The 19,066-nt window shown below is 51.4% G+C and overlaps 1 protein-coding gene across 1 annotated transcript in view; it reads right to left on the reverse strand.

Annotated features, from left to right (window-relative positions):
* Window positions 1-19,066, reverse strand: part of SRCIN1 (SRC kinase signaling inhibitor 1) — a 70,398-nt gene that overhangs the window by 17,399 nt on the left and 33,933 nt on the right. Inside the window, exons 3-11 of the mRNA XM_006832530.1 lie at window positions 16,965-16,985; window positions 12,830-13,025; window positions 11,981-12,179; window positions 11,342-11,435; window positions 9,967-10,835; window positions 8,936-9,028; window positions 8,656-8,699; window positions 8,174-8,361; window positions 7,067-7,242 (exon numbers count right to left, since the gene is read on the reverse strand). Of these exons, the coding sequence (XP_006832593.1) occupies window positions 7,067-7,242; window positions 8,174-8,361; window positions 8,656-8,699; window positions 8,936-9,028; window positions 9,967-10,835; window positions 11,342-11,435; window positions 11,981-12,179; window positions 12,830-13,025; window positions 16,965-16,985 (1,880 nt within the window). The remainder of the gene's footprint in view (window positions 1-7,066; window positions 7,243-8,173; window positions 8,362-8,655; window positions 8,700-8,935; window positions 9,029-9,966; window positions 10,836-11,341; window positions 11,436-11,980; window positions 12,180-12,829; window positions 13,026-16,964; window positions 16,986-19,066) is intronic.

Here is a 19,066-nt window from a genome sequence, read left to right on the forward strand (position 1 = left end):
AAAAAAAAAAAAAAGATTTTAAAGCCTCAAACACCCTATACAGGTTCACTATGAGTTGGAACCGATTCAGTGGCACTTAACAACTATACCCCATGCCAAACTCAGTTCTTGCCTTTTTCTGTTGTTGTTAATATAAACTTGCATTGTGATTTGAGGGGAAGTTTACATAGAAAATTGGCTTTCCATTCAACAGTTCAGACATTCTGGTTTGTGACACTGATTGCAGTCCCCACAATGTAAGTGCGCTCTTTCCACTTCCTCCTTGTTCTGTCCTATCCCTTCCTGCCTTCTGAGCAATGCTCAGAGGCAAATGCTCCGCTTTTGATCTCCTATGGCCGGTTGTTCTAAGGAGTGGAGTGCATACCTCCTTGGTATTGATGGTCCCCTAATAAGCCTGTTTATTGTTTGGCTGAAATTTGATCCCCAAGGGTTAATTCAGTTCCAGGCTTGTGTCTAAGAGCCACAGGTTTTAGGGTTCCACCAGTCTCTGTTAGACCAGTAGGCTTGGTCTTTTGGTTTGTTGTTTTTTTTTTTGTAGGAGTAAGGAGTTAGAGTTAGGACTATGGCTAGGTCGAGGACTTCGTTTAGTGTTAGGGTTACTATGGTTAGGACTAGTGTTAGTGTTGGAGTCCTGATGTGGCACTGTAGGATAAGCACTGGACTGATAACTGCAAAGTCAGCAGATCAAACTCAGCTCCTTGGAAACCCTGTACAGGGTCACTGTGAGTTGGAACCAACTTGATGGCACTTAACAAAAACAGGGTAGCCCTGGTGTGGTGCTGTGCATTAATGCACTGGATCACCAGCCGCTCCTCGGAAACCCTATACAGGGTCATTATGACTCAGCAGCACTTTTAACAACACAAAAATAGGGTTAGTATCAGGGTTTGAGAAACGGATAGGAGTAAAGCTTTGTCTAATTTTAGAGTTACAGTTGTTAAGTGCCTTTGCGTCAGCTCTGACTCACAGTGATCGTGTATAGGGTTTCTGAGGGGTTGTTGTTGTTAAGTGCCATCAAGTCTATTCCGACCCATAGCGACCCTGTATAGGGTTTCCGAGGAGCAGCTTTGCAGTCTGGCGCATTAACCCATAGCAGTACACCAGGACTCCTTCTGAGGGGTAGGTTCATATACATATATATTTTTTTTTCTTTTCTTGAAACCTCTTGATTTCCTCTTCATTCGTAAATTCTGTAACTACATTATTCCCTTTTGCTTTATATTTTTTGTTGCTGTTAACGCGTATCTCTGGTTCCCTTTTTTTCAATCTTGTTAGTTATTTGAATTCTGGGTGGATTTCTGGGTGATACTGTCAGGTATGTTCATTTCAGGTTGTTGTCTGCTGTCATTGGCTCTCTGTCCAAAAAATTCCCTTTAGTATTTTTTGTGAGGTTAGATGGCTTTTGCAAACTATTTTAATTTCTGTTTATATGGAAATGTTCTGATTTCACCATTGTATTTGATGGACAATTTTGCTGGGTATATGATTCTTGGTTGGTAATGTTTTTTCTTTCAGAGCTTCATATATATCATCCCATTGTCTTCTTGCCTGCATGATTTTTGCTGCGAAATCTGAACTTATAGTCTTATTAGTCCCCTTTGCAGGTAACTTTTCATTTTTCCTGAGCTTCTCCCAGGATTCTTTCCTTGTCTTTGGTTTTGAAAAGTCTGATGATAATATGCCTTAGTGATGATCTTTTGGGGTCTACCTGTTTGGAGCTTCACTTCTTGAATGACTATCTTCTCATCTTTCATGACGTTAGGGAAATTTTCATCCAACAATTCTTGGATCATTTTCCTGTTTCTTGTTTGTCCCTTCTCTTGGTAGTCTGCCACATAAATCTTAGGCTTTCTTCAGATTTTTAAATTCTTTTTTCTGATTGCTTCTCTAGCAGATGAATATTGAAAGATTTGTCTTTAAGCTCAATAGTTTGGCCTCCACTGATTCAATTCTACTTCTTTGCCCTCTCCATGTATTACCTGTTTCTGAAGTCTTAGTATTATTACTCATCTGATCTTCTAATTGCTATCGCAAGGTCAGCAGTTCGAAACTACCAGCTGTTCCACGGGAGAAAGATGAGGCGTTCTGCTCCCGTAAAGATTTACAGCCTCGGAAACCCTGTACAGGGTCACTATGAGTCCGTTCCAACTCCACGACACATAACCAACAACAAATTTTTGTATGGTTTCCAATTTTTCATTTCTTTGGTCAGTTTGTTCTTGTCGTGTTTTCCTGATTTTAAAGTTTTTTCTGTGTTCCCCTTGCTTTCCTTGATTTTTCTCTCAATGCGTAGACGGTACCTAAATAGCATTCTTTTAATTTCTTTATCAAATATTTCTGATACCATGTCTGATATTATATTTTCTGACTCTATATTCTGGTCACTTATTTGAGGTACTCTGCCTTTATGTAAGCTGCAACTGTCTGTTTTCACCCAAATACTGTGGTATCTACTTTATATTTAACTGATGACTATATGTTGTTAATGCACCAGGCCGCAAAACCGTTTGAACTGCAAGGTCGGCGGTTCAAGCTCACCAGCTGCTCCTCGGAAACCTTATGCAGGGTCGCTATGAGTCGGAATTGACTCGACAGCACTTAACAACAACAATGTGTTGTTGTGTTCTCAGACACTCACCACTGATTTCCTGGTGGATGTACTAGAGACTGGAAATATGAATGCAGTTCTCTGTTGGCTGTTTGTACAGCATAGTTCTGCACAGGTTTCACGAGCTTCCAGAAACAGCTATGGCACTCTGAGTGCCCAATCCCAGGCAGTGCCAAGGTTGCATAGGAGGGAGTGCCACTGGCCAATGGGGTGGTGAGGGCAGGGACTGGACATGTGCCCAGCCACCAGAAGAGCCATACCCACCTGGCCCCCAACCTCCAGTTCTGTGTTGTGCCAGCAGGTCACTGTATTGACAGCCACTTACAAAAGCTCAAGATTGTCACGCCACTCCATGCCAGCTGATAGCCTGCCGTTTTTCTTGTCTCTTGTTGCTCCTGTTCAGCTTCCTCTTCCAGGCAGCACTCAATCCATTTCTATCCTATCCTTTGAAGCTCTAGGTTCCAGCATCACCATTTGTATCTGCTTCACTTGGTCTCCCACGTCTTTGTTGCAGAGGGTCTGGTTCAGTGCATCTGCCTACTCCACCAGTTTGCCCTGGAACCAAACCTGTTCTTTTTTATTATTTTGAGTTTTGTAGCTGTTGTTGTTGTTAAGTGCCGTCAAGTCTGTTCCAACTCATAGTGACCCTGTATATTACCTCCAGTTTGTTGTTGTTGTTGTTGTCAGGTGCTATCGAGTCGGAACCGACTCATAGCGACCCCATGCACAGCACAACGAAACAATGTTCGATCCTGGGCCAACCTCACTACCGCCACCACACTTGATGCCATCAATGATGCCACCTGGCCGATCCATCTCGTTGGGGGTCTTCCTCTTTTTCTCTGACCCTCCATCTTACCCAGCATGACATCCTTCTCCAGCGACTGTTCCCTCCTGACAATATGTCAAGTTTATACAAGGACAAAGAGTGGTAACAGACTACATTTCTCAGCCTTTCCTGCAGTTAGAAGTGGCCAATGAAATATGTGCTGCTCCCAGACCTGTGCCCCCCACCCCCACCCCCACAAGCTGCCATGTAAACTTTTCTATGCTCTTTTTCCCTTCTGGTTGCCTGGAAAGGTGATGACCCCTTGAGTGACATTGAAAAATATATGCTGAAGGTGGCAGAACACCCATCAGCCTGAAAGACCGTTAAGGAGGAGGGCCATTCCAATAACCCACCCAGTATTATTCCATGAGAAAAAAAGAAATCTGACTTTGCATGACTATACAATTTGGGGACTTATTTAATGTTACAGCAGAGTTCCTGAGTGGTGTGAATGGTTAATATGGCCATGTACTAACCAATAGGTTAGTACCTACTCATAGATGCCTCAGAAGACAGGCCTGGCTATTTACTTTTGAAAAAACCAACCACTCAAAGCCCCATGGAGCCCAGTTCTACTCTGATTCACAAGGGGTCACTATGAGTCAGAACTGACTTGATGTCAACCAAGTTACTGGTATTTATGATAGCAGCTATGCTAACTAATTAATTAACTACTCTAATTTATGCAACTGGTTTGTTGTTGTGTTAGTAAATGCCATTGAGTGGGTTCTGATTCATAGCAACTCTGTATAGGGTTTCTGATGAACGGCTGGTGAGTTTAAACCACCAACTTTGTGATTCAAACCAGTCTTGCAGTCTAGTGCTTATCTTACAGCACCACAGGACTTATCCTACAGGACTCCACAAGTGATTTAGGCATTAAAAAAGAAAGAAAAAAGAGGCTCAAAGAAATTAAGTAACTTGTGTTATGTCATAATAAAACACGATCTACTTTAGTCAGTTGGCTCTGCTGCATCTACATACCTATACACACCCACTGTTTCCCAACCTGCCTGTGTGTGTGACACCTGACTGGTTCAGGATGTGCCAGATTTATGAAATGACCACTCCCAAATGTCATTGAGGGGGAGGAGACAGTCACTTACAGATGCTCTCAGGCAAGCCTCTGGCGAGGACAATGCTACAATACTGAGACTAGAAGGGACCAGGCCCACTTTAAGCTCAGTATCTTGATTTTTTAAGGATTCGATCTGCCCTAAATTGTGCAGGCTCTGGCTCTGCAAATGAGTCCCAAATCAGCTGGCCTAGACACTGGGATCAAAAACGGACTGAGCTTTCTAAATTCAGGTTTAGACCTGGAGGAGTCAAGAAGGGACAGTCAAAACAGAATCGAGTATAATTTGGGCTCAATACAAAATGAATATGTAAAGGCTCTTGCTCAGAAATGATTGAGAATTTCAAGACAGTGACAGCAGAGCATTAAACTAAGCCCAGAGTCTATGAGCATTGGCCCTGTGTGACTACACAGATCACACACCCACAAAGCCAGACCTGGCTCAGGCAAAGCTAGGCTTCAGAGACCAAAGTCTTAGAACTCAGGCTGCCCCTAAGGGCAACACCCGGACAGAGCTCAAGTGCTTGGCTAAAGGGAGAGGTCAATGAGCCAAGCCAGATGAAGGAAGCAAGAACCAGCCTTAACTTCCTATAAGAAGCCAGGGCAAGGCCAATGGGCAGGACAAAGAGAGGCAAAAACCAGGCTCACAGGAGCTGCCGTCAAAGCAGGGTTACAGGGTTAATGCCAGTTGACCTCGTGCCCAGGCAGTGAGGGCCCCAAAGCCAGGCTGGAGTCACTGCAGGGCTGGCACACAGTTCAGCCCAGGCCCCATCCAATAGGGCAGGAGTCCCATTCAATGAGGGCAGAGAATCCACATGGACTAAGCAATATTTCAGGCCCTACACTGGTAGCGTGGTGGTTACGAATCGGGCTGCTAAGCTCAGAGTCGGCATTTCAAAACTACTAGTGGTTCCGTGTAAGAAAGATAAGGTTTTCTGCTCCTATAAAGATTTACAGCCTCAGAAACCCTATGCAGGGTCACTATGCGTAGGAACCGACTCCACCGCACATAACCACCACCACCACCACTCTCTCAAGTGGTCAGTCTGAGGAAAAGGTTTGATGACAGAGCAGGGGGTGGGGAATCCATGTACTTCTGGGGAGAACTGAGGCCTCCAGGAAGCCAAGAACCAGCCACTCTTCATGACAAGACCATGAATTGATCCTTTCATCTCTTCTGCCTCTGTGCTTCATAATTCTTTCCTTTTCCTTTAATGTCTCCTAAAGCTCCTTTTGAAAATTCTAATGCAGATCCTCTGTGCTGAATGAAAAAGGGCAGGGAGAGAACAGGAGCCCCCTAGGGAAGGAAGGATGACAGCTGCAGGTCCATTTGAAGATATGACTAGAGTTGTCACTAAGTTTTCACCCCTAGATGATGGGGTGGCTGTGGCTGGCTTCCTTCCACATGGCCTGGCTCCTGACTCTACCTCAGCCACAAGGAGTCATGGGCCTCTTTGCCCATGGCTTGTGGAAATAAATGCACATGCACCACTGAGCTATGTGGTCCAAGGCTGAGGGGCAATGACCCCCTGACCCTTTGTAAGGGGCCCAGATTTAGTAAGACTCCTTGTGAAAGCCTTGCCTGGCTCCCTGAGTCACTGACAGTACACCCCAAACCCTCTCTGGAGAAAACAGCAAACATCTTACTACTGGGCACAGATAAGGGAGCCCAAACGCAGAGAGAAACAGGGACTGCCCTGGTCACAAAACCTGTCCATCAGTGCTGGAGCTGGACCTTAGGTCTCCTAGTGCCCTCAGGTCCCCTAATGCCTCTGTCTTAGACTTCAATGACTGACAAGGGAAGGCTATAGTGGGGTGGGGGTGGGGTGCTCACTGGATGGGCAGGGAGAGGCGGCTTCTCCCTTCATCTGTGCCAGACACACAGTGCCAGACAATCGAATCGTGGCCAGACAGTCTTTTGCTAAATCTGGACCTGAAGACAATCCTCTGTTAACTCTTTCATGCCTGAGTGTGTGGGGGCCAGGTGTTTTCTAGTCCCCATTTCTTTGGCGGGGTATATATGTGCGGGGGGGGGGGGGGGGGGCGGGAGGTGCACAGCTTTGTTTCCCTGACCTGAGAAAGAAGGAGATTCCTTGGCTACATCTGGTTTCAGAGATCAGTGGCTAGAGTGGTGGCAAGGTGGATTAGCTCCAAGCTGGAGCTGTAGCAGCACCTGACTGCTCCACTGAAATGCTCTACCCAAGGGTCAATTTGCACCAGTCACATGCCAGAATAAAAGCAGACAGTAGACACAGTGAAATCAGGCTTCAGGCCAAATGGAAACCAAACTGTGGATCGATAGGGAGCAAGACCAACAAAAGTAAGTGTCAAGTCAGGACAAAACATCAGGAATGATGCCAACTGGTCAAAGGTTTGGGGGTCACAGAGAAATCAGGTCAGAGGAGAATGAAATTAGGCTTCAGAACAGACAAACCTCACCTGTGATTCAGACGGAAGGGGCTGGTGCCTCCCAGGGAAAGCTGGTAGTACCCAGGCCAGGCCTCAAACCCCCACCACCACCACCACCTCCCTGCGCAGCGGGGCCCAGCCTCACTTGAGCTGCTGGGTAATGAGCTCCTCGTCGTTGAGGTAGCGCAGCCGCTCTTCTTCCACCAGGGTGCGCTGTCGCTGAAGAGGGTCCTCCTGGCGCCGCGCCGCCTCCGACACGCGCATGCTCAGCTCCGCCTCCGTGCGCTTCAACAGCGAGCGTACTGACTCCTGATTCTGTAGCTGTGGGGCGCATAGTGGACTGATGCACTGGGGTGGGAGGGACTGGAGACGCGCAGGGGAATGGCCAGGAGGAGGCGGGCAGAGGGCAGTCAGTGCTGGGCAAGGCGTCACAGAAGATACAGCTGCGGGGTGGTCTTGAGAAGCAGCCAAGGGGTGGCATGGTGGGGGGCAGAGCAAGAGCTAAATTCTGAGGTAACAGACATGGGGTGAGATCGAGATGAGATTCGGAGGGAGCCTAAGATGCGGTCCTGGCTGATGACTGGCTTCGAGCAGCACTGCATGGGAACTGGGATGAAAGAAGACCCTAGTGCGGGCGGTTGATAGAGTTTCCGTGGCTGGGACGGGAAGGCAAACAGCGTCCGAACCTCAAGCTAAAGCCGAGTTGGGAGAATGGCGAGAGGGTGAGGGAATATCACCAGCTGCCCAGATGGTAACTCTCTGGCCCTCCCTTGCCTGTCTTTGCGCATTATCCTCACCTGACGGGCCCAGGGGCCCTGTCGAGGAGCGGACACAGCGGTGCCAGGCTCCTAACAGGTGGGACCATCTGCCAGGCGGGGCAGCGACAGCTTGGGCGCAGGAAGGGGTGTTAAGGGGACCTGGGGGCAGGGTTCCCGTTCGGGCAGAGAAGGAATGTGGGACTGCCATGAAGGAGTGCTTACAAGGCAGGGGGCTCCGCTAGGAAACCTGGGACTCAAGGAGGGCGAGGGCGCTAGGAGTGCAAGGAAGGTGGATGGGCACTGGGTAAAGGGAGGGGGGCGGCAACGGTGCAGTGAGGGGAGAGGGCTCGGGGAAGGAAAGAAAGGGTTCAAAGTGGGGATCAGAGAAAAACAAGAGAGGAAGAGAGAGGGCGGGACTTGTGGGAAGGAGTTTCACAAATGGGTGGGTCAAGAAGGCGGAGCTCTAGAGGACGGGGCCTCAGAAGGGGCGATACCTGGAGCTTGCGCAGTTGCTGGAGCTGGCCGCGCAGGTCACTGGCGCTGTTTTGCAGGCCGCGCAAGTGCAGCTGCATCTGTAATCGGCTGACCGCGGTGGTCTGCCCGGCAGGGATGCTGCTAGCCGAAGGTGGGGGAGGGCAAGACACCGGGGTGGCCCCGCTGCTCCGGCCGCCTGACCCGCAGGCTGCAGAGAACAAGGACAAAGGAAACAGACTCTGAACCTAAGAGGACCCAGAACAAGGCTCTCCCCATTCTTGACCCCACAGTGTAGTCAGAGAAGGACATGGCTCTGATCCCCTGCTCCAAGTAGTGGGCAGCCTTCCTGTGGGGAGCAAAGCGCCAGGGTGAAACTATCTTAGGCCAAGGTGCCTCAGTTATCCATTGGAAAGGCCTGAGGATGCACTTACTGCTTAACCCCCATTTAACAGACTATTTCGCAGACCTATCGATGTTGGGGGGGGGTGGAAGGGTCACTCACGTGCTGAGGGGGTGGCTGCTCCATTGGAGCCTTCAATCTTCTCACTGTGGCCCAGAGAAAAGAAAAAGCTATTAGGAAGTCCCTGCTAACCCCAGGCCATGAGAGCTGGATGAGACCTTACCCTCATCATATCCAGCCCCCTAATCTCACGATGGAAGCCCACATGAGATAAGGGACTCAACTAGGTGCACAAAGTAAGGCAGTGGCAAAACTGGACCCATCTCTCCTTCCTCCAGCCCCAAGTCCAGGCCCAGACAATGGTGTTGGGAGAGGCTCTCACCTGGGGGTCTCAGGCTCTGAGCCACGGAGCAGGGCACTCTGAACCAGGCCTGTGAGACTGGCAATTTGCTTCTCCATGGCCTCCATGCGCTCCCTGAGAAAGAATGTGGCTCTGAGCATTCTCTTTTGTGCATGGAGTCTTTCCTGCTCATCCAACCCCATTCCCAACATTGATAACTGCACACAGACAAGTCAAAAGGTGCTGCTGACTAAGGGTCAAGTCCATAGTCCCAACCTAGCACCACTAAGGATCTGCTCCATGAAGCAGCCACTCCCATCCTAAGCCTCATCTCTCATCACTAGCTTCCTAAGGGACCCCACTCTAACCTCCCCAAGCCTTTGTATATGCTGTTCCTACCTGCCTCCTCTCTGACACCATCCCAGAGTCCCCAGCAGCCTCAAGCACTTCCTCCTCCCACACCACCTGTTACACCCTCTAGTATTCATTCCCACTAGACAGACCAGTGCAAGAACCAACTTGGTACAGACAGTGCAAATGTGAATCACTTCTCAACCCTTAGCATCACTGCCTGAGGACAGAGAGGGAGAGGCCAGCGCTCCATTGCCATCCTCCAGCCCCGCATGGGCGCATGGGAGAGAGCTCCCGTGCAGAGAGGGAAATGTGTCTATTTCTTACCAGCACTCCCCTCCTCCCACTCTCCCAGCCAGTGGACTTCAGCCATCCCTGTGCTGGACAGCTCTCACAGAGAACGTCCCAGCTGGAAAGCGCTCATGAGCGCTCATTGGCATCTCAACTTTACAGTTGGGGAAACAGACTCGGGGAACAGATGCAAACTCGGGTCTCCAGAATTCTCTTCAAGGTCCTTGTTGTCCAAGCCTTCAGGACTTGCAGACAGAAGGAAAATAACACGTCCCTCTCTCCAACTCCAATGCCCTCCCTACTGCATCAAGATACTTTGATGACTCTTCAAGAGTACTCTGGGTCTACAAGACGCAATCCTGCCACAGACTCTGTCGTGTCCCCTCTCCTCCCTCAGCTTCCCAGCTCAGAGACCTCGCGTGGTCCCTCACCTGGTCTCCGTGTCCTTGGTTGGCACAGGTGGTCCAAATCCAACCAGCGGACGCTCTCCGGGCCCGGGGAAGAGCTCTGGAGGGGGCCCTCCGGCCGTTGAGGCGCTCCCTGAGCTGCGGGCCTTGCCTCCCGGGCTCTCAGCGAAGACAGATGAGGAACCCGAGTCTTTGCGGAAAGACTGGCGCACTGGCGAGCCGCGGCTGGGCGGCCCAGAGTAGGGGCTGTGCGGCGGTGGGGGACCGCCTCCAGGAGGCGCCGCCACGTCTGTCAGCTTCTGCGGTGATGAGGGCGGCAGGCGGAAGCCGTAGCTGTCGCCGTAGAGGGCACCACCGCCGCCCGCCGCCTTGTAGAGCGAGTCCTCCAGGTCGGACTGAAGCGCTGCGGCCGAGTAGGTGCTGAGCGAGCGCACCGAACCGCGCTTGTAGAGGCCGCCGGCGCCCGGGTAGGCGAACGGGTCCCCGGCGGCCGCGGCCAGGCTCAGGCGACCCTCATGGAGTAGTCCGTAGGGATCCGCGTAGAGCCCCTCGCCCTTCACTAGCACCATGCCACCCGCCTTGCTCGCCAGGTCCTCGTCCGGCTTCACGTCGCGCCGCTCCAGAATGGCGCTGGGGCTAGGACTGACGCCCTGGGCAGCCGGGGCGCCTCCCAGCCGCTCAGCCGTGTGGTGCACCGGACTGCCGGCGTATGAGGGTGGGCGCCCACCGGCATAGGATAGGCGGGAGCGCGAAGGCGAGCCTGAAGGCAGCCCGGACGGCAACCCAGACGGTAACCCAGGCGGCGGCGAGCCCGAAGCCAGGTGCGGTGCAGGAGACAGGTTGTTGAGGCGCCGGGTGGGCGAGGACTCCCGCGAGGCGTACACCATCTCTCTCTGCGCAGAAGACAGCCCGGAACCCCACAAGGCTGGTCACAAAGGAGACCCCTACTCCTTGATGGAGGAACGAGCACCTGACACTTAGGAAGTCCCCTCAGTTCTCTGCCTTCCCTGTCTCCTGCTGCATCTTGAGCCCTTTCCCACCAAGGACCTCAGCATCGGCATGGAGGGAGGAAGAAGGGGCTGGTGGAGGGGCATCAAGGGACAATGGGAGCCATCCCCAGCATTCCCCCATAGTAAGGGTGGCTTCTGAAAGAGGTTCCTTAGAATATATAGAGGTGTGCCAGAGAATGGGCGGGCGTTATGAAGGACAAAGTGGCATAACCCTACAACTAAAGGGGACAACTGTGAACCAGCCTTGGTCCTTGGTGACAACTGACTGTACTCGCTCACCTGGTCCCCGCCTGCCCAGTATCCTGGGTCACACCAGTATCCATCATCATGACCTTGGCCTTAGAGAAGCTTCCCCAGTCCCCCAATGCCCCAGGCATCCCCAGCCGTACCCGGAGGTCCCCATTGGTGAGATGTGAGCCAGGGAAAGCAGCATAGAGGGGCTCCTTCCTGTAGATCTTGATAATACTGCGGTCCTGGATATCCCTGGAGGAGAGAGGTGAAGAGGGTCACCATTCCCCAGCCTGCAGGAATGTACGAGATGCCACCAAGATGCCAGCCCTTTCCTGTTGCCTGTGCTCAGTGGATCTGGTGCCATAGGCTGCCTGCCAAAACTCACACACCCAGGCCACTCCCCAGCCTCAGGGGCTGAGAGATTTCCAGCCAAAGTGATATAGCAGGGACTAATGATTTTGAGGGGGGGCGGCGCGGGGAGACACAGAGCTAAGGTCCAGGATAGTAATAGGCAGTGGTAACTCTGTACAGGGTTTCCGAGGCTGTAAATCTTTATGGGAGCAGAAAGCCTCAAGCCTCATTTTTCTCCTTCGGAGTGGCTAGTAGATTTGAACTGATGACCTTGCGGTTTGCAGCCCAACTCATAACCCACTAAGCTACCAGAGCTCCTTAGGACTTTGCCGGTAAAGAAGGGCTGTGGTTGGCTAAATAGTGAAGCTAGGGAAGGGCTCTGCAAGACTGAGACCTTCTCTAAGAGTTTAGGGAAATCCAACCCATCCCCTCAGGACCACGCCCACCGGACATCCTCCAGCTCATAGAAGACGTTGCGAGCCTCGTCTTTGATGAGGATGGCGGTGTTGGGCGACTTCAGCATGCCCATGGTGAGCTTCTGTGGGAACATGTGGGCGATGAGTGCGTGCAGTGTGTCCAGACTGCTGACCTCGTGCGTGATGTGCACCCGCCGGGTCTCCTCCCCGAATTGCAGAAACAGCACCCCTGCGGAGAAGGAGACACCACCCTCGTTGTCACTGCCACTGCCACCATGCCGCCCACCGGGAGAGTGAGGGGAGCCTTCAGGAACTGCGCTGGTACTGCAGCGGCAGGGTCTGAGGCCGGACGCGGGTCCCGAATGCAGGTGCACCCAGGCACTCCTCATGCTGGGGGCGGTGCAGCGTATGGGCCGGGTCTCCAGCCCTCCAGGTAGGATGGAATCTCGATCAGGAAATGGAATGAGGAGCAGGAGAGGGAGTCAGGAAGGATGGAGAGTTGTTGAAGGAGAGAAATAGCAGAGTTGGAGAAGGGAGCTAGACTGAGAGGGTGAAGGAAAGGGAAGTTGCTAAGTGAAATAGAAACTAAAGCGGGAGAGAGATAGGAGGAAGAAAGTCTGGAGAAAGGGGCAGTGCTGGGGATACTAGGGGAGAAATGGTAGAGATGAGGGGAGAGAGAGATAAAAGCGGGCTGGCGAGAGAAGCTGAGGGGGTGCTGAGGAGGGCTGGGAGAGGGATGGAGTGGATGGAGAAAAGAGCCAGAGACAGCAAGGGAAAGTGACTGAGGCGGAAGAGGATGTAGAGGGCTCCAGGGTGCGGAGAGCAGAGAGAGGAGTCCAGACGGGCGGAAGGCTGTGCCTGCGTGCATGCGGGCAGTACCTGGAGAGCGCAGCTTGGTCTGGCTGGCGGAGCGGGAGAGGGGCAGGCTCTGGCGGAAGCGGTTCATCCTGCTAAAGCCCAGGGGCAGCTCGGCCTCTGACATGGTCTCCAGCGACTCAGCCGAGGCGTAGGACAGCTTGGCCGCCTGGTCTGCCAACCCTGGCTGGGCTCCCTGTGTGTGGCGCGAGCTGCGGGTCTACAGGGGCAAAGCAAGGCGAGAGGAACTGAGCAGGAGCCCCCTTTGCTTGATCATTGCCTCCATCAGCCCCGGACACCCACACATTCACGGGAAGGTCTCCTGGATTCCAGACTCGCTATGGGACCACAGGAGAGGTCCCAATCTCAGGGACCTGGGCCTCTCTGAACACTCAGCAGGTAAGGAGTGGGCAAAGGATGTAGGCACCCTGGGAAGCCAAACAAGAAAACCATCTGAGCAGGAGCCATGGGCACGCCTGCTATTTTAAGCTTCCAAAGAACAACAACACGAATTTGTCACCGAGGTGAACAGCAGAATCGTTGAGCAAATTGGGGCATTAGTTCCAGACATTAATTAAGCGGCGGGTTTGTGAGCGGCAAATTTATCCTTCCTGGAGTTTAGAAGAGTGGGGGTGGGGTGGGAAGCAGGGCCCAGGAGAAAGCAAAGCAGGCTGGGGACCCCAGGATCCCAGCTTTAAGTGGGGTGGGCTCTCCTAGAGGTGGGCACAATGAATGCTTTTGATTTAAGGTGACTGGCAGACACATTCCAAAGTCCTAAAGCCAACTGGACCCCAGTTCAAACAGATTGCCAGCCTAGCACACGCAATGTACACGCTAAGTCCATTTCAGTACACATGAATACACAGACACATGTGCTAGACCTCAGTGCTTCCTGCAGGGCACACGCGGCCACACAGCTGGCTGACCTGGCCAGCCTCCCCCAGTACCCAGCAGGACAGCTGTGGATGGGATCTGGCTGGGGGCAGGGAAGGGTACCATGCAGTGACCATTTCCTGCTCCAGGGACAACTTGATTGCCCTCTCCTTGCAAGGCAGGGGGAGCTCCCATCTCAGCTATGCTTTAAAAGCCTCCTCTGAGTTGAAGGTGAGTATGTCACTCAGGGTTCCAGCTTCTATCAGTCTGCTCTAGTCCCCTCCCTTACCTGGTTGCTATATAGAAACTCATTTATTTAAAGGAGAAAGATAAATGAATGAACTAGATGGAATGATGTCCAAGATATATATATATATATTTTATGTATCATCAAGAAAAGAAATTTCTCTATTGTATTTTTCCTATATATTGTCTATTTTTAAGAGCAACAAAATCACACTCAAAATCATTAATAGTGGTTGTCTTAGGCTTAGAACATTCTCTTTTTAACTTTATACATTTCTCAGCTGTGTGAATTTTTCATAGTCAAAATATATTACTTTTATATAAAAACCCAGGAAAGTATTTCTAAAAAAAGAATCGTTTATTCTCCTCAGTGTCCTCCTCCCCCAAATCCTGATTAACCCCTAATTAATCTCCATTTCCTATTAACTCGGTTTTTAATGCTCCAATTGGATTAATACTCTCAAAAAGGAGAGAGCATCTTCCAACAGGCAGTGTGCCAGTTGTCCCAGGGTGGCCTTGAGGGTTTGGGGACATGAAGGTCAGATTCAGGGACTTCAAGAGGCTTTCAACCTCAAGTACAATGGCCTTGAGCAGTGGGTGGGCCTGGTTCTGGGGAGGCAGCATAGCAACTAGGTCCATCTGGGCAATGCCTGTGTCCAGCCACTACACCTCAGCTCTCGCAGTACCAGCCATGTCCCTCTCTTCCCTTCAGCCCCAGTTAAAGGGCAGAGAGCTCAGTATGGTCTGGTGGTCATGGGGTTGCCAGGCAACCAAAAGGTCAGTGGTTGCCAGGCTGGCATAGATGAAGGGCTACAGAATTCAGGCAGAAGGAGCTTGCAGCTAGTAGGGATGAAGAGTAGGGAGTGACCACAGTGCCTGGGAGAAGTAAGTGAGGTAGGTGCCCGTAAGAAGACAGAACTGAAACCAGAATGCAGGGGCAGGGATCCTGAGAACTGCTGAGAAGACCAAGGAACCCTGGGAAAAGAGATGTTCCACCTACTCCTGTCCATCCTGACCCATGAGCACCTTTCTATTTCACGGCTTTCACAGAAAACTCTCTCTTGAGAAAAGAGAAAGTCCCTAACCTTCTCTCCATCCCTAGGCTAAAACAGCAGGACAGAAGAAAGTGAGACATCCAGAAGGACTTCCCACAAAGATGGCTAGAGAATAAAACTATAATGCAAGCAAAGCTCTCCTGAGATCAAAAAGGGTCCACCATGGGAAGCAGTGAGAACCCATCAGTGAAGGTGCTTGAGGAGGAGTTGGTAACTCCTGGTCAGAGTCTAGGCCAAGGGAACCTCCAGTGGGGTGGCTCTCAAAGTCCACAAACAGGAAGAATCACTCAGGAGCTTTTGAAAACACTCTTTCCTGAATCAGAATCTCTACAGAGCCTGGGCCTGGGGTTCAAGATGTTTCCAAAGTGATTGCAATTCTCAGGTTTGAGACTCAAGTCAGCATCCATGATTCTGATGGCTAGGGAGGTTAGCCACCATTCAGAGCTCACTAGGAACCAGACACTGTGCTCAGGATATGCATCATCTCATTTTTGGGGGTCTGGTGATCTACTTCCCAAAGCTCAGCCATTGAAAATCCTGTGGAGCACAGTTCTACTCTGACACACATGGGGTCGCCATGAGTCGGAATTAACAGAAACTGGTAGTTTTTTGCAACAACCCTATGTTGCAGATGGAGTCGCTGGGTGATGCAAAGGATTCATGCATTCAGCTGCTAACTGAAAGCTTCAAGATTCGAGTCCATCTCAGTAGAAAGGCTCAGTTGCTATTTCTGAAAAATCAGTCATTAAAAGCCGTAGTGAGTCCAGCTCCACTTAGACACACGTGGAGTTGCCATGAGTCAGAATGAATTCAATGGGCAACTGGTGGTGGTACGATGTGGGCATTGTTGCTCTAGTTCACAGAAAAGGAAATAGGCCCAGGGGATTATCGAACTTGCCCCGGGTCGTTAAACCAATCAGTAAACTCACCGCCATTGAGTTGATTTGGACTCATAGTGACCCTATGTAGGGTTTCCAATGCTGTACATCTATGGGAGCAGAATGCCTCATCTTTCTTCCTGGGAGTGGCTGGTGGAGTTAAACTATAGTTAGCAGTCTGGTGCTTATCCTACAGCACCACCAGGGCTCCTAACCAGACTGACCAGTAGCAGACTGGAATTCCTCACCAGGCAGTCTGACTCTCCAGTATTCAACCACGACATGGACGCCATGATCCTCTGGTTCTCTGACTGCAGTATTCTAGGAGAATCAGGTAGACATATGAAATAGGATGGCTCTTGGGGACTCTGGGATGGATGCCCCTGCCCATCATGATGCCTGGGGTCTGAGGGCTTTGGAAGACGAGGCAAGGAGCAATCTGGTTTGGCTCTTCATTTGGGTGCTGGGGAGGATGGAGAAGGTGCAAAAGGTGCTTCCCCAGGGGTTAGCAAGGTGCCTTTGGAGAGGGCACATGGCTCTCTAGCTCTGGATGGTACAAACTGTCCGAAAGAGTCAGGAAGACCCTCGCCCCTGAGTTCAGCTCTCCACTTAGGCTTTGGGGTGCAGGACCCTGAATCTCTTGCCTGACACTGCCCAAGAGCTTCTGACCAGCTCCCACACAGGGAGGAGTAAGAAAGGCATAAGGGACCAACATCGCCACAGGACCTCCAGAGGCAGTGAGATCCAAGTTCACAGACAAAAGCAAGGGTCTGAGGTCCAGGCCCTCCACCTTAGTGCCAACACTCTCTCCAGATTGGGGATGATGTCACATATCCCCTTCCCTTCCAAAATGGCCCTCATGGGCCTGGGAAGCCTGGCAACTAAGCATCCATAGGAGGTGACCCAAACTCCCACTGTGGATCCACAAGACCCCAGCAGACAAACCCAGACTTTCCCCAAGCAGCAACCACAGCCTGAAGCCCCTAAGCCCACCGCCCAGCACAGAAGGAGGAATAAGGAGGAATCTGAGGCCAAGCATGTGCGAGGGGAGAAGCAGGGTCGAGGGAGGCAGAGCACATGCAGCTGTCATGGAAACATCACACTGACCTTGAAACTCCAGTAGTTTGGCTGCTGAAGGAAATAAGAGAAGAGAGAGTTATGCAGGGGCTGGGAGGGATGAGGAGGGGCAGGGGCGGATTACAGACCCTCACTCAGCCCTGGGACATGAGCCCTTCACCCTCCCAAGAGCAGGAAAGAAGTAACCCAGAACACTAAGGTGCACCCAGTTTCACCCTGAGCAGGCTTCAGCCTGCTGATGGGCAAGGGAAAATCATTTCAGACATTTACAAGCCACGGATTTGAGCTATAGTAACTGCCCTCAGATTGCTTACAGGTAGGAAAAGGCATGGATGATCATGATCAATAGAGGGGCAAGCAGGTTGTGGCAGGCCAGGAAAATACCCCAGAAGAGGTGGCTTTTGAGTTGGGTCTTGAAAGATGAATGGGCTGGAGATTGGAAGGCAAGTTATGTTGAGCAGTGAGAACAGCATGGGCAAATACCCAGGGATAGGCAAGCATAGAGTCTGCTGAGAAATAGTCAAGAGTCCACTTTGACTGGGATCAGGCTGGGGAAGTAGCAGATTAGGCTGAAAAGGGGGACTGGGGCCAGTTGATGAATGAATAGCCCAATGTTAAAGAAAAGCATTTGGACTTCTCTGGGACAGGTAGAAAGCATCTGAATGAGGTGGAGTGGGATCTGAACTGCACTCCAGGGACGCCTGTGTGAGTTGATGGATCTGGATTTCAAAGAATGCTGGACAGATGTTGGCAACCTCACAGCACTTGGCAATGGATGGGGTGCCCTGAGCAGCAAAGGGAGTTAGGGAGCCTGGGTACCTAGACTAGGTGGATGAGAAAAGAGGGCTCTCTGCCTCCTTCCTAACATCCCTAGGTTGAAGGGCCTCAGATTCCTCCTCATTCACAGTAACCTGGGGTCCTCTTGCCTTCCCTGGAGATCAGCAGGCCCTTCCAGATGGCCAAGACCAAGGCAGGAACAGCCCTGAGGCTGGGTTGGTTCTTGGCAAAGCTGAGGGCACCCTGCTGACCGGTACCAGCCTCAGCAGGAAGACAGAGGCAGCAGATGGCCTGGCCCTGGGGGGCTTGGCACAAGTAGACAAGGTTCCCCAGGCCTCAGAGCCACTTGGGAGAGGAGAGGGACACTGAAGGTCCCTAATTTGGAAGAACACCATGCTGGGATGTTCTGTGCCACCTGAATGCTTGAATGGCAGGGAGGAGTTGGCTAGGAATTGAGTCAATGGCATAGCTGGGATGGATGTTTTGAGGTAGAGATGAAAGGACTGTCTCTATCTGTACCACAGACCCATCATCCCCCTACACTGGCTCAAAGGAATGGAAACCAAAGTCACATGTGTGGAAGGTAGGGAAGGGGCAGCAAAGCGTGGTCCTCATCTAGTACTTGGGACAATCTATCAACACATGCTGCTCTCGTGGATGTCAGGAGATGTCCACAGGTGTCAAGAGAAGGAGAATCAAGGGTCTGGAGTAAGATGCTCTAGCCACAGCTATCTGAGGCCTTGGCAAGGGGAGGGGTAGCAGGGCAAATGGACACAACACGAGGGGGCAGGCAGAACCACGCAGAGGGCACTGGAAGGTTTACAAGGAGAGTCAAGCCTGCAGACCCCGTGGTGATGGATGGCTCTGCAGAGAGACTATTTGCCTTTCGCCCACCACCATCACTACACCAGTCATGGGCGGCGTACACACAGGCTCAGCCATAGAGCTAACTTAGATGAGTTATCCTTAGATGAGTATATCTCCACAAACACACAGAGCAACAAAACATCCAGAAAGGGATACAAGCACAAATAGGGAAGCTCGCCACAGTCAGAAAAAACTCTGAAACCATCAGAAACTCAGAGACTGATATTTGTACACAGAGTATCCCTTACTCAAACACAAACATGCAAACCCTACACACACAGGTCCTTGATTTGCTCACACACACTCCCACAAGCACCACACCCAGTCATAGAAACACACTCGGAAACACAGTCACTGATAGCATTCACACCCACCCGCATCCCTACAAGCCCACCCACAGAGCCACAGAATCACAGTGCTGGATACCCGAGTATTCACATGCATATACAGACTCAGCTACACCCAAACCAACACCTCCATAGTTCACA

This window comes from Chrysochloris asiatica, unplaced genomic scaffold (assembly GCF_000296735.1).
Source record: "Chrysochloris asiatica unplaced genomic scaffold, ChrAsi1.0 scaffold00007, whole genome shotgun sequence".
Lineage (NCBI taxonomy): Eukaryota > Metazoa > Chordata > Mammalia > Afrosoricida > Chrysochloridae > Chrysochloris > Chrysochloris asiatica.